Source organism: Trachurus trachurus (genome assembly GCF_905171665.1).
Source record: "Trachurus trachurus genome assembly, chromosome: 11".
NCBI lineage: Eukaryota > Metazoa > Chordata > Actinopteri > Carangiformes > Carangidae > Trachurus > Trachurus trachurus.
In genome coordinates, this window is record NC_139904.1 from 20,177,770 (window position 1) to 20,192,893 (window position 15,124).

General features: G+C 41.8%; 2 protein-coding genes across 4 annotated transcripts in view; one reads left to right on the forward strand and one right to left on the reverse strand.

Annotated features, from left to right (window-relative positions):
• Positions 1 to 7,605: 7,605 nt before the first annotated feature.
• On the reverse strand, positions 7,606 to 12,360 carry LOC310993781 (hemopexin-like). The gene is made up of 10 exons (XM_083982258.1): positions 12,186 to 12,360; positions 10,097 to 10,125; positions 9,910 to 9,987; positions 9,646 to 9,785; positions 9,375 to 9,528; positions 9,050 to 9,262; positions 8,830 to 8,925; positions 8,500 to 8,630; positions 8,264 to 8,411; positions 7,606 to 8,139 (listed from the first exon to the last, which is right to left on the reverse strand). The coding sequence occupies exons 1-10, from the start codon at positions 12,230 to 12,232 to the stop codon at positions 7,910 to 7,912; spliced, it is 1,266 nt and encodes a 421-aa protein (XP_083838384.1). The 5' UTR covers positions 12,233 to 12,360; the 3' UTR covers positions 7,606 to 7,909.
• The window catches only part of gabbr2 (gamma-aminobutyric acid (GABA) B receptor, 2), a 163,655-nt gene continuing 160,881 nt past the window's right edge, over positions 12,351 to 15,124 (forward strand). For 2 of the 3 annotated variants that reach the window (XM_083982251.1, XM_083982252.1), the window contains exons 1-2: positions 12,351 to 12,521; positions 14,495 to 14,577. In XM_083982251.1, the coding sequence (XP_083838377.1) occupies positions 12,470 to 12,521; positions 14,495 to 14,577 (135 nt within the window). In that variant the 5' untranslated portion in view covers positions 12,351 to 12,469. The remainder of the gene's footprint in view (positions 12,522 to 14,494; positions 14,578 to 15,124) is intronic. The other variant, XM_083982253.1, reaches the window with a different exon arrangement.

Below are 15,124 nucleotides of genomic sequence, written 5' to 3' on the forward strand. Positions count from 1 at the left end.
AAGTGCCATTGAAGCCTTAATGCATTCCTAGTGTGGTCAGGGGTCTGTACTGTGGTCAGCACCATCACTTATGGGTGTTAAATGCATGACAACCTAGTGGAAATGTATTATGTGTATGTTTCAGGAAACGCAGCCTCCCCTACAAAATGATAATGATACTTTATTTCATTGCATGGCACCATAAATATATTCTAGCGTTGTACCCAACCTGAAAAGATTAATACAGTTTCCAAAACTCTGCATATGTTGCCCTGAATTTATTGCATCTTAATTACAGCCAGCTCGACACACTCGTATAGAAAAGCTTTAATGAATTTAGTTTGTGATAATCAATTAGGCGTCAAATGAATTTGTCATTGTCAAATTTTAATCTTCTTTTCTTTATACCAACGTATTGTGTTTCCAAGCAGATGCTTCGATGAGACATCTGTTGGTACGTCCTCTCCTCCTCTTTTTCTTTCTTTTCTCCGCTGCTGACGAGATGCACAACTACAAAAGGTGGCGAACCAGGCATCTGGCTGCCATTAACATTAAACCAACAGTTACTCTCTGATTCACATGGCTGTACTGTGGTACTGAGGGACACCCGCTGGGAAATCACCCAGGAGATAGAAACAGGATTGGGGGGGGGGGGGGGGGCATGAAGAGGTGGGGGAGCCAGAAAATGGGGACTTTAGTTGGGACGAGACAGGGGAGGTGGAGAGTGGTGACATAGCAGGTGAGCCAGATAGACTGGACACTGAAAATGAAGCTTTTTAAGCTAGTGATAGTCTGGTGCTGGGATAAGGATGAAAATCCCCCATTTTTATTCAGTGCTACCAAAAATACTGACAAGATGGCTGCTGCCATGTTGAGTGCAACACTAAGTCTGTCTGTCTGTCTGCTTCTGCTGGTGCAACTATAAAGCTGCCACTGATCCCCAGCCAAGCCATTTGCACAGACAATTAACACAGTGAACATTTATCTGCTGCTATAGCATGTTTCACAGCAAGCCAGTGAAAAAATAACTGCCTCCAACTCCCAAATGTGGTTTGAGCATTAGGATTCTTTCATAATGATATTTGTGATGTTGCAGTCTGTTTACTGAACTCCTTTTCTGCAGACAAGATACAGGAGAATATCTGTTTGTGTGCTTATGGTTACCAACCCCAAGAGAGGTGCCCTGCTGTTACATGTCTGGAGAATTTCCATCACTGAAAGGCTGCGTGTATGTGTCTGAGTGAGAGAGACAGGCAAAGGGGAAAGAAAGGTTGTAGGTGTGAGATGGTTTTCAAATGTCTTAATATTGCTTCTGTTCTAATGGGTTTTGACCTTTGACCCTTTAGCACAGCAGAGTGACCAAGGCGTTGCTGTTCCAGATGACCTTTTTGAAGGATGACTTGTTTTCTACTCAATATTGCCTTTGTCAGCCATTATTATGCCTTAATCCTTAAAATTTTACATCCCCCCTCTCTCCATCACTGTCTGCTTTTTTCACTCTCCCATCCCACACACACACACACACACACACACACACACACACACACACACACACACACACACACACACACACACACACACACACACACACACACACACACACACACACACACACACACACACACACACACACACACACACACACACACACACACACACACACAGATTCACCTCTGTGCCTCGCTGGCCCTCTCCTGTGAGTGGACAGAAATGAAAGGATTACTGTGGAAAGGGTGTGCCGTTGTCATTAGAGATTGAACAAATACTCTGTGCATGTTCCTATCTGTGGCTCTTAAGGGGGCCCAGCACAGAGCAATAAGCAGAGAGAGTGTGTCCTTGTCAGTCCTGTAATTACATTAAAGCTCATGTAATTCTTGGACCAAAAAAAGAGAGAGAAGGCAACCGTTGTCTGCTTCTTCTTGTGAAGAGATGGGTGCTTATGTGCACGTGGATACACATGTGTAAAAGGAGTGCATGAGTATGCTTATGAAGAGACTATTTGCTTGTGTTTGCATGCATCCATACACATGGTACAGTACATGTTTGACTGAGGGCTGGTGACTTTGTGTGTGTGTGTGTGTGTGTGCCTTTGCAATTACGTGATCCTGGTAGCACGCAATGTGTATGACTGTAGCATGTGTGTGCATTCTGTTCCCAGGGGTGAGTGGCAGTTAACACTTATTCCCAGAGGATGGGCTGGCTGTCATGGCCACAGCTGGGATGTGCGGAGACTCGGGCAGGTGCCACATAGAATAATGACCTTTCTTGCTTTGTCTCTTTCTTTGTCACCATGACATTCAGCTATGTGAATACACATTTGATGCCAGTCTTTCTCTCTCTCACACACACATACTCACTTACACAAAACCCTGAATCACTTGTAAGCAGGCCATGACTAGACATAACTAACTATTCTAATGGTCAACAGAGGGCACCAGGGTGCAACCCTTCCTAAAATGGCTGTGGAAAACCTAATTGGACCTTTTGGTAATTTAATTAACCTCAGACTGATATACAGATGATGACTAACACATATTTTCTGTTTATAAGAATTATCAGCCAGTCACTAAAAACATTTTCTGTGCTCAGATACAGTACAGTACATTCATACACACATCCGCACACATATAAAGGAGTAATTGTCACTCACCAACAGCCTCACTCTCCTGCTAGGTGAAGTGTTCCAGCAGCGTACACAGCGGCCACCTGTAGTCAAGGCTTTCTCACTGTTTCACAAGAAAAGGCAAAACTGAACTGTGTGTGATGTAGACTACTGCAATGACGACAACTTGTGACTGTATTACCCCTTTTAGAATTATTTAAGAATTTCTCACCCATGGTAAGACTAATACACAGATTTTATAGCTCTTATAAAGGATCAGGCAGAATGAAGGAAGCAGTTCCGACCATAATGCACTTCGCCACTCTTGGCCTTTGCTTTTCCTATCAGAACAGGTCATTGTCATTGCTGCTCCTCTGTCCTCTTCTAGAAAGAGATGCTCCACTAGAGGAGCGATTATACAGTTTCAGTCACACCGATAAGGACCTTCGTGGAGCACCTGTCGGAAGCTCAACCTTCACAGTTATTATTTTACAGAAATAGACTGCTGGATTTAATACATTAAAGCTCCCTTGAGCAATATCTCATGCTTTTGTGCTCATCCAGCTGTAAGGTAACAAACTGTCAGTTTGAGTTTTGCGTTTCCTCTTACGGTTTGTGCCATTTAGATTTTGCGGTTGTCAAACACTGTAATCCTCTGTGTGTTTTCTAGTATTTCTCTGCTTTAACTGACTACCTACATGTCTGTATGTACAAGGGTTGTCTGAAAGTGTAACTGTTGTGATTTGTTGCTGGTAGTGGGCCTCAGCATGTGTCCATGTGGCATGCTGCAGCTCTTTGCTCCAGCAGTCTCTGGATACACATCAGACCTTTGTCCATTTGCTGCCCGCTCATAGTGGCTACAGCTTCTCCATCCCTGATTGCTGGGGCCTGTTAGCAGAAAGCAGTTGGTGAGCCCATTGTGTGCCAAGAGCGATAACAACAGACAGTAGAATCACAGATGTACCCTACACACAAATACACACACACACTCCCTGCCACACTCTCTAAGTGCCCATGCACGGTAGCAGCGGTATACACATCTGTCATGCCCATCCAGAGCAGGCAATCATGCCACATGCAATCACAAAAGCCTGTGCAATGATGATAAGAGATCGTTTGCTCTATCTGCTGTGGCTCAGTCCTAATCTTTGCGCATGTACGTATGTCTGTGGGTGTGTGCACGTGCTTGTTTTCATAGCCGGATAGTTGGATAATTGGAAAGCAAAAAGGATTAAATTGTCCTTTCTTATGTTGTGTCAGTGGAATTGTGTTTGTCAGTACATAAAACAAAACCAAAACGGTAACATGCAGGAGTGGGTAGCATTCTGTTTTGAACAGTCCCCACTCCATTTGGCAAACAAACCGCAATCCTAACTACATATTCACATTCTCTCCCTCTGCACCACGATGACACATACAGATGCACACTGAGCAGTGACTGTCGTTCTTAGCTGCTCTACATGTTGCTTTCTCTAATACATCTCCGAACAAACCATGTTACGGAGCAGGAATTATAGTTGTAAAGAGTAGTTGGTGTTACAGAGTCCTTGTCAGACTGCGGCTGATAGATGGGGTGGGGCCCTGATTGGGCAGACCTGCAGCTGCCTGTCTGAATAATGAACTGTTACTGTAAGGCAGGAGCCTTTTATTGCTGTCTTTATGGAGAGAAGAGGCTACACTGATGACTTGGCCTGCTTTTTTCTTTTACCAGTCAATTTCTCGCTATGCGCGCACACGCACACACAAAGCCTTGCTTTACTAAATCTACTGGGACCCAACTTCACCCACCGCATGTGATGCTACCTGTAAGCCTGACATACAAACAGCTTCAGAAACTTTGAAATGCTCCATTTTAGTTTGAAGCTCCAGGATTGCATTCTGTTGTCTACTGATTGAATCTAATCAGTCACAACATGTCCTGTGATTTTTGGACTGGATAATGCTCCTCCTGTCACCTCTTTAACATGTTTTCATATTTGCTTGACAATGACTCCTATCTGTCTTTTATGGCACCATGACCACCCTATACTCATATTATGTTCAGTAATAGTTCCACCTCATCATCAGTCCAAGCAAAGGAATGTCAACTACAGTAAGCAAACAACTGCAGAGTAGCCAGTCGGCCACTGTAATCCCGTTACATTGTTCCTGAATGGACATGTGATATGCATTTTGATATTGCATTTTTGATACAGAGCTAAAACACTCCTCTGCTCTGAGATTGTTTTTGTTTTCAAATCAAAACATTTTAGTTATGATGTAGCTTAGACACCTAATTTTCAACCAAGCCTCAAACAGTTTTGATGACTGGTCTAATATACCCACTCCATACGTCTAAAATCCAAACCGGCCCTCATGGAGATAGAAACACACACGCACGAATGCAGGGGTTTCACATTGATCAGCAGTCTGGAGCCATGTTATTAAAACTCTGTCAGTTTGGGCTCTTGGGCCTTTTTCATTAAATTTGCAGCATGCAAACTGATATTTGCAATATGCAATCACTTATTTGACATGTCACAAATAAATTACAAGCTCAAGAGGCAAAAGGGCCTCACAATGAACAGTGAAGGAGGCAATCTTGATCTCTTCTTCCCTCATCATTTCAAAAAACATGAAGGTGTTCATCATGACACACTCTACCTGCCCTATGTCTTCTTCTTCCCCCTGATAGAAAAAAAACAATTTTAACTGGTATGTACAGTGTACTCTTTGAGAACTAATGTGATATTTTTTACTTCAAATATCACATTTAGACATAAACTTGTTTTGACATAACCTCTGAGCTTGTCTCGCTTTGAGAGATTTTGATAATCACAGCTGCAGTAGACTTTAAGCATTGAAACATGAAACCTTGGGAGTTTTATCTGATTTGTACTCATGAAAACACAGCCTGTTAAGACATTTTAATGTCTATTCCATTGACTAATTAAATTATTTATTTGCTTTAAAAATGAAATGAGGTGAAATCTGGATATCCTGGGTTGTCATGTAATTAACATGTTGAAAGGTAGCATTTCCTGTCTTCTGTCCAAATGCTCAACAGTCTGTCCAGAAAGCAGCTCCTCTGTTCACGTTGCCCACCTGTGTGTATTGGTTACATGGCTAAAAACAGGGTGATGGCAGAATGCCTGTTTTGTTCTTCCTTTTGGGAAACATCCAAGAACAATTGATGCCCCCATTTTTGCCGTTTCTTAAAAATTGGCAGAGTGTTAAAGATCCAACTGCAGCTGAATTTCTTCGCTTAAATCCGGTCAGTTAAATCATATTTTTAAATAGTCTTTTCTTTATATCCTATTTTTTACTGGATTTGTGTTCACCACATTGCCTTAAACCTCACACCTTTTCCATAATGTGATGTTTCATGGCCACACTGGGATGCTTGGGGAATGCGCTCCAGGGTTTTCACCACTGCTGCCAAGAGATACTGGCCCTTACTTCCTCTGCCAGCAATCTTTTATTAAACCCTTTCATTATGTTTGAAAATCCAAGGTAAAGGACTGTCTAGGGACTGAATGTCAACAGTTGTATTCAACCACTTCAACACACTGTACAAGACAGATGAAGCAATTAAATCACCAAGGTAATGCATACCCTAGCCTGAGCTGGCATGCAGTTTGTCTTTGAGATGGCAGCCTGTGTTTAGAAGGAGACCCCCATTTTACAGTATGGCATGAACATCCCTGTCATGTATCATTCCTGCTTTTTGTACTGTGATGGTTATTGGGCTCTCGTGAGCTTTTATTGCCTCAGTTGTCTGTGATGGATGTGCCCAATGAGTGCTGAACACTGGTTGGGCAGATGACACCCCAAGCTGTGAGAAGGAAGGATGCCTATCACGGTAATTCAATAGAAAGCAGTTGGATAGTGAGTGAGATTTCATTATCCCACGTAAAGCAGATAATTCCAAGGGCCATCTGGGCAGATGGAGGACATTACTCCAAGGCGTATTCATATCAACGTTTATATTCACATAGACAGAGCTATCACAGCCCTGTGCTGATGTTTTTGTAAACAAGCTGTCCATTGGCCAACATGGTGTTAGGTTAGCTAATTTTGATCTGATGGATAGGACACAAAAAAGGTCTGCTAACTATGACATTCTTGGAGTTGCAGTAGCTTTTAGTGTTTGAAAGTTTGCTAGCATTAAGCATCTGCCAAACAAAACTAAATGCTAATTTTAAAACGTCCACTCCCTGCCAGCGATTTAGTTCCATTTTACAGGCTCTTCAAAAGGCAAAAACCAACTCTTGTCCATGCTGAGCTACAGCCCATGTTACACTAATTACTACCCTTATTAGTATTCTAGTGGAACATTAGCGATTAGCATAGCCATTAAAACCATAAGGATCTCCTGTGGGGGATAACAGAAAAGAAAAACAGAAATGATACTTAAATGTTTTAAGCCATTTTTACATGGCTCTGTTGATGCAGTTACGTTACCACCTTTCGGCCTTGGCAGACAAATGTTTAAAGGGTCCTTTGGCAATGCAGTACTGTCTAATGTATGCAAATTGTGTGAAAAGGGGACATCAATTAGAGTTGGCAGTGTGCACACGGCTGTGCATTTATTCATGAGGTTGGTAAACCTGTTAATTGTATGTGCTGGAGACATCCGTCATGGGTGCTGTTGACTGGATTAACACAAACACAACTAATGACACGGATGCACATGATGTGTCCCACGGAGTGCTGTAGCTGTGATCACAGAGCGTCACAGTCGGTCCACACCAAAAATCATAATCTTGAATGATCAAAGGTAGACCAGAATCGTGGACCTGGCCTACACACTGCACGTGTACATTAACAGAGAATAGTGGGTTGGCCTCATTGTGTGTGATATTTAGGAAATTAGTGAATTTGTTCAGTCAAAAAGACACAGGAAATGTGTGAAATATAACCATGAAACAAAATGAGTCAGTATTTCTTTATGAATCTCAATAAATGCAACAAAATAATTATTGTTAAAAATAAATGTTTTAATTTTTTTTTTTAAATAGGTGCAGCAATAGGCACATTTTTTAGTTTATGAGTTTATTTATATGTAAAATACAATTTTACAACACTGCACAACAGGAAATCACAGACAAACATGGAGGACCCTTAAACTCTTGAGTAGCACTTTTTACATGGAGGACCAGTGAGCTTGGTTATGAATAGAGAAAACCCTTCCAGAGAGATTTACGACAGATAGCAGGTTATTTTGAGGTTAAACACAGACGGGAAACCACTAGTGTGAAATATTGCATGTGTCTGCTTGGCGACTGGTAACTAAGGACCTCCTGTACGTTTCCTCTGTTGTATGTGACGTTCTGTTGGGCGAGCCTCTTAGTGATCGCAGCCGAAAAGCTCCCGGGATATTATGTGCTTCTCAGGCAGGGCCTTGGCAGCTACCATCTCCATGGGGCTTGCAAAGTGGTAAAAGTAGCTGTCAATGAGCACTTTGACTCCTGTAGCATCACACATGGCAGCGTCAACCCTTCTGAACATGTCCGTTGTACGCGCTTTGCCTGCAACGCGGGGGCTGGCCCTCAGATCCACATCAGTGATCCTATTACCTGGAGGACAGGAGGTAGGAAGACACATGAGTGGATGATGTATTAAGTTGTGGAGATCTCCAGAAGGATGACAGATTAACCCACGCTAATGCTTGCTAATGTTGACCCTCGATTGTGCCCTTACCCCTGATACAGTAAGCGACGTGATGATCCTCACAGACAAAAAAAGCATCACAGGTGCCAGGGTAGCCCAGCTCATCATAACGAGACATAGGGTAGGTGTCCAGGTGGGTGTGGGGCTCAGCAACTTGGTAAGCGTGTACGTTGTTAAACTGAGGTGGGCAGAAGAAAGTCATGTGATTTAAGCGTAGAGGAAGAAAAGACGACAGGATCTGTGTGTGTGTGTCTTCTTTAGTTTACCCCCTCAATGTAAAGTTTATTGTCATAGATGAAGGCAGTGCCCGCGTCATTGTCCACCTCCTTGAAGGTGCTATTGATGGTGTCAGCCTTCCATGTGCCATTACCAGCATCTCTATGCAGGAAGTGTTTGGCTGCAAAACAAGATGAACACTTAGGACCTGACTGACTAAGATCCTAAATGAAGAGTACTGAATTGCATGCTTGTTGCAAAACTTTGAATGATTGATTAGCAGTATTTCAATGAGGGTTTTGCCTGTTGTAACTGTTTCCGCCATGGAGAGTTTGGAAGAAGAGCCGGATGGCTGTAAACGCAAAATTAGCCGATCTCACCTCTGAAGGCAAACATGTTTCCAGCGTTGTCAGATGCGATGGCATCAATGGGAACATGGCTGCAGCGCTCTCTCTCCACATGGTCGCTCCCATCCCCTACACGGTGGAGAAGCATGAAGTTACTCAATTATATAAATAAATATTCTCCACATTTGTCCGGGCCACCATTGATTCCTACCTATCCCAGTCAATATCTTATGAAGATATGATTTTCACTTACTGAATTTGTCACATCTCATGAAGTAGTCACGTGCCTCCTTGGGATAACCGCTGGGCACCTCACCAGTCTTAGGGTCAAACCTGGAGAACATGTGTCCATGGAAGCAGTAGTAGTGGTCATTGAAACGGAGGGCAGATGTACAGTTTGGCATGGACTTGAACTCTTTCTCATCCACAGCCTTGGTTTTGACATTGTACTGGTAGATGTTGTCTCCTACAAAGAGCCATAACGAGCAATTATGTTAGAGATGTGTTTCAAGACTCTGAGCATTCAGAAAAGTCATTTTTCTTTTTTCACAATGAGGAGGGCAAAAATGTGCACTAACCCTTGAAGAAGATAACAGAGTCTTCATTGCAATCTGGCTTGGGGCACTCCACAGCAGCATCAAGGTTGTCAGGGATGCCAGGGAAGACCTCAGAGATGTCCTTGGGGTAGCCCTCCTCCAGCTTGGACTTGTAGTAGTTGAAGACTTTGGTGTCCTGCATCAAAGTACCACCAGTTAAAAATTACAGATTGGTATAAATAACTGTCCACTGTGGGTTTGTGCATGGTCAGAGTGGTACTGTGTGTTTGCACAACCAAAGACTGGACCGTACAAAGAAGAAGAACATGTGGTCATGGTCAGCTTGTTTGTCCTCCCTGTGCATGCTGAAAGCAGCATCTACGCGGCCCAGCTCAGCGAAGGTCCATTTTGTCTCCTCAGGATGGATATATAGGCCCTTGAGCACATGGTCATCTGACAGTAAGTATGGACACCAGAACATGGATGGAGTTCACAGGAAGCATTGCTTAGTGAATGTGAAATGACACACAATGTTATATAGTAAATTACCACAAATCCTCTAAGTGTAGCAACTAACCTTTGAAAAAGTATGGTAGTCCCTCTTCATTCACAGCAACAGCGTCCATCTCAATGCCCTCACAACGGTTATGGATAGCTACAGAATATCATGGGCAGGTGAAATAGGAAAGAAATGTTAAGTGTTAACATTAATGATGAGAAACATCAAAATGAGAATGATTATTGAATGTTTTCAATTAGCTCACCAGGATCTGGTCCTGACCCTGGTCTTGTTCTGGATGAACAGAAATAGAGAAAATATTTTTAATTATTCTCATTTCGGAGGGTGAGGTTGTTACACATTTTAGGATAACAGGCATCAATATGTGTATGTTAATGACTGTCAATCTAGCCAAATGTTAGTTGAAACGGGTGTTCCACAAGGTTCTATTTTAGGTCCACTCCTTTTTTCCATTTTCATTAATGATCTTCGTCAATTGTGTTCAACCTGCCATGCTCATCTTTATGCCGATGACACTGTTATCTATCATTCAAATCCTGACATATCACAAATCCTGTTCAATCTACAGCATGATTTTAATATTGTTCAACACTGGTCCAACAACAACAGGCTTGTTCTTAATGTGAAAAAAACCTGTTCTATGGTCTTTGGCACAAGACATAGTTTATTACACTCACCTGAACTGCATATTCATTTCTGTGATGGAGCTCCAGTAGAGAGATGTAATGTATTTAAATACCTCAGACTCTGGCTGGACCCTGAGCTCACCTTTAAACCACATATTGATTATGTTTGCAAAATAATCTATGGCCACCTGGGTTCTCTTTACCGATCTATTAACTGTTTTTCATTTCAAGTCAGGAAAATAATTATTACTCAATTGATACTTCCTCTACTTGATTATGCTGATATTGTCTATCAAAACACCACTGATTCTACCCTCAAACCTCTCAGTATTTTAAATAACTCTCTATGCAGTTTTGTCTTGAGATGTCCATTTAGAACCCACCACTGCCTTATGTATGATGCCCTCAAGTGGCTTCATCCGAAACCCAGGCGTCAGTTTCACTGGTTCTTGTTTCTTTATAAATGTATCCACTTAGATGTTCCACCATACTTAAAACAGTTACTGGTCCTTTATACATCTCCTTATCCTCTCAGACATATGGCAAATCCATTTTTCACAGTGCCCAAAATTCATAAAGAAATAGGCCGCAGGTCATTCAAGTACAAAGCTCCATCCGATTGGAACAATTTACCTCCCGTGTTAAAGTCCATCCCCTCCTATCTTTAGAACAAATGTATTTTCCCACTTAAGAACAAGCTGCTAATGTTTCTGATGCAGTGGCACTCTGTTGCTCCTGATGTTGCATTGTGAGTATGATGTTGTATTGTTATGTGTATTTGCTTATGTGTATATGCTTACGTGTATGTGAGCACTTACACCTACATTTACAGTTACATTTATATGTAGGTACGCGTGCATATGCAGTATGTATTTGTAATCCAACTTCTTGTGAGCCTGGGATAAGGTGGGTGGGGTTTGGGGGGCTGTTGAAGTGGGAGGGCAGTGTGCTTTGTGTCTGTTGTGTATCTTTGTAGTAGTATGTCTTTGTGTTATTTTTGTATGTGGGGACCCCCTCGAAAACGAGATGCTGCATCTCAAGGGGCTATCCTAAATAAATTGAAATTGAAATTGAAATTGATTTAAGGTGCATTCATACACAGCAACCAAACAAAAGTGGAAAAAAAAGAACTTTAATCAGCTTAGAATTTGAAAATGCAATTACTCTTGAAAAGGCACCACATAAAATGTTCAAGCATCTTTATCAAACCATTCTTTAAAACCATAAATCCTCTCCTCAGCATTAGTCCTAGCGTCTACTCTTTTTAAAGGCTGCATCATTAGGGGTTAGCATTAGGGTTAGAATAAAGCTATCTAGAATAGTTGGAGCATCTACTGGTTGCTTAACCAATTATTTTACTTTTTGTGGTCGTACATGCACTAAAATCACTCGTAACTGTTGAACAATATCCACTTACAGTGGAAATCATGTCATGTCTACTGTTTACAGAGTTCAGTTAATGATGTATGTATGTATGTATGATAATGCAGTACTGAATTCTCAAATATGCACTTTAGACTGTATTGGTAGCCCACAGTGACATAACATGTTGACTGTGTTTGATTATATAAGATAAGCAAAAGTTTTAAATCTCTCCACAGTTAGACAAAATGTTAGACAAGCAGCTGACAAAAAACAAAAAACAAAAAACAAAAATATTTAAAAACGTGTAAAAACTGCAGGAGTGTTGTGGCTTTGACTACTTACTGAGCCCATGCCAGGGCCAGGCAGAGAGACAGGACGAGCAGCTCCATGGCGAGTTGTCCTCTGGTCCAGGAGTGACAGGAGGAGCTGGAAGAGAGCTTGGCCAAATACCGTGATGCTGTGGCCGTTTATATCACGTCCAGTTTGCGTGGGCTTGGTCATGTTGAGTAACTTGGGGAGGAGGAGTAGACAATGTGGAGACTTACTGGGTTAACCAATGTTTGACATAACCCAGTTGCTCTAACAACCACAACGGCAACAACAGCAACTGCAACTTCCTCCTACAAATGTATGATCGTTGGTGTGACGTGCAGACCGCAGTGGGACGATTCAGTGACTGTAAGCAGCCTAACACTGCTACATTACAATTTACTGTTCCTTTTTTTCGGTTCGGAGGTCGGATTTGCCAGTTCCGAGTGCAATCGAACGCAGCAAGCGCCGGGCCGGCTTGGATCATAACAAAGACAAATGCTGCATTTGCCCCACGGACACTATACCGTTTTTTTTTGTAAATTTAGTTATGGCTCCCCCCGACCCATCTTTTGCATATTTCAGCTTGTTTTATGCTATTACTGCTGTATTTGCGATAATGCTCCTTTAACCATGAAAATCAAATATTGTCCTCACATGATACCATGTCCTATGGACTGTACTCAAAGCTAGTTCAGAGACATCCTCTGAACTTAAAAAAGAACAAGACACACAGTCGTCCTGTGTGCATAAATATTTAAAGTAAACAATTCTCCAGCGCTGACCTGTTGGTGGATTTAGTCTTAAATGAGCATCCCTCATATTTACTAGATAACTGCTTTCAAGATATATGAATAAGAATTATACATGGTCCCTGGCGGTCGTTGGCAGCCTCCCTCTACATAAATATTATCTGTATGCCCCTGCTCTGTACTCTGTTGACTTGCTCTTACACACAGGGGAGCTTCTATTGATTTCTACAAGGCCTTCATGCCGGTTTCTTCAGCTCACAGGAATCACATTTTCAGGAACAGGTCTTCCATCCCATCATTGCCTGTTCTGTGAGTTTCTGAAACTGTGCTGTTATTTGGCTCCTTTCAGTGGCTCTTCTCATTATCATCTATTTTAGGCCCATTAAGAATTTATGTGGGAGATTGCTGGAGAAACGGTTTAAAGTGAAAAAAAAACACACACTCTATAATCACGATGGATATAACATTGTTTAAAACATTTCTGCATTAAGTTATAGTGCCTGCATGTTCCTCTCACCCACTCACGCTGTCCGTGGTGTTGCATAGATGGGGGAATCAGTGTTAGCTCAGTTGTTCCTCAAGGCAGAATGTGTGACAACGATGGCAAGGGGACCAGGGGGTCATGACCATTCTTCTTTCTTTCTTTGATAGAGGGCAAATGTAAATGTCAGCGACGTCTGAAGAAGGAAGGTCTGCTACTCTGTGATGCTGCACAGAATAAGCTGTGACAGATGGCAGAAGCATTGCAAGCTAGAATTTATGGAGGCGAAGCTGAGAGGAGCAGCAGCAGTAATACTAGAAGATGGAGCAGGAAAATTAGGAATTGTAGGGAGAGGCTAACAAAGGCAGGATTTTTAAAAGCAGTGATATTGGATGTAACATATAATATGATATCCTCCCGATAATTACCAGACAGCTGCACTATAATTATCTGAAAACACAGTTGATGTAATATTCATAGTTTTCCAAATTTGAGAGCTGCTTTCCCAGATTTTTTGATTGTCTGCATTTTTTTGTTTTAACAAACATAGTTAAAGTAACAATTCTTTACAACTACCTTTACCCTAGTTGTGGTCATACAGTAGCCAATGATTTCTGTCTAGCTCTTCTGTTGACTCAATTGATCAGTCATGGTTTGCCCTTAAAATCAGAGTTCAGATGTATTACCTAAAAAGTCAACAAAGAATCGCTGAAGTGAAAATATATTTCAATAGTCCTAGCTTGTGAAATACATCACCGACTGCATCAGTGGTTACTGGGCTTCTACAGAAATCTACATTATTGGTGTTTTAATACATAATAAAAAACTGAACTGTTAATTCAGGGAAGAATATTCTCTTACATATCTCACTGTGGAACTACAGCTTTCCAGTCTATGAAAGTGTTACAAAAGAAGGTTTTGGCTGTAGAGTCTTGTCACATCTTCCTCCCACCACAACAAAGGCAGACCAAGAATAATGTTAGTGCCTATTTAATTCATTTATTCATGAGGGTAATTGAAATATTAACGCAGCTGGTTAGACACTGGAGACCGAATGTCTTCAATGCTCAGATCCCTCACCAAGGAAATTATGTTTTATTTACACATAGATTCCATCCGTCACATCATAATCCCTGTGTTCGATGGAGGTATGCATCCCAAAGGTCCCTGGACAGTTTTTCCTCTTTGTCAGGTATGCAAAGAATATGTTGATGATATACACAATTGTTCTGTGTGTGAATAGTCAAAAGAGAACTGGCAACATCTTTATGAGACTGCAATTGAATAATTTAGTGGACGAATAAAGGTTAGATTGTGGTGAAAAGTGACGAGAAGAAGAGGAGGGATGTGGCTCGGAGAGAGAGGAAAAGATGCAAAAAGGTTTTGAGAAAAGAGGATTTTGGAAAGGGGAGGACAGCAGCGCAGCTAGAATTGTACAACGGCTGCATCTGACTAGTACGAACACAACCTGGCATGTTTACCCTTTTCTAATGACAAGAGAGCAGCACCGGAAAAAGGTGTGTGCAATGAAAAATCAGACAGAGGCACAACATCCCTGCATCTGTGAACAGTTTGATCTGCACAGACCTAGCACATGGCTTTATGCTCATGTACTTGCACTGCCGTGTGTGGGGTATTACAGTATGTGACTTTAATTGCACAGATATCTGTCTACATGTGCCGTATGTGTGGATGATGTAGGCATGCGCTCGCCTCCGAGATAGTCATTTGGGGTTGCT

Bases quoted from the DNA above. Each gene is read 5' to 3' on its own strand.
- LOC310993781 (XM_083982258.1), bottom strand. From the start codon at position 12,232: ATGGAGCTGCTCGTCCTGTCTCTCTGCCTGGCCCTGGCATGGGCTCA. The intron at 9,786-9,909 runs GTTAGTTGCTAC...ACTTACTGTCAG, and splicing joins ACTACCATACTTTTTCAAAG to ATGACCATGTGCTCAAGGGC. The intron at 8,631-8,829 runs GTGAGATCGGCT...CTTGTTTTGCAG, and splicing joins AAACATGTTTGCCTTCAGAG to CCAAACACTTCCTGCATAGA.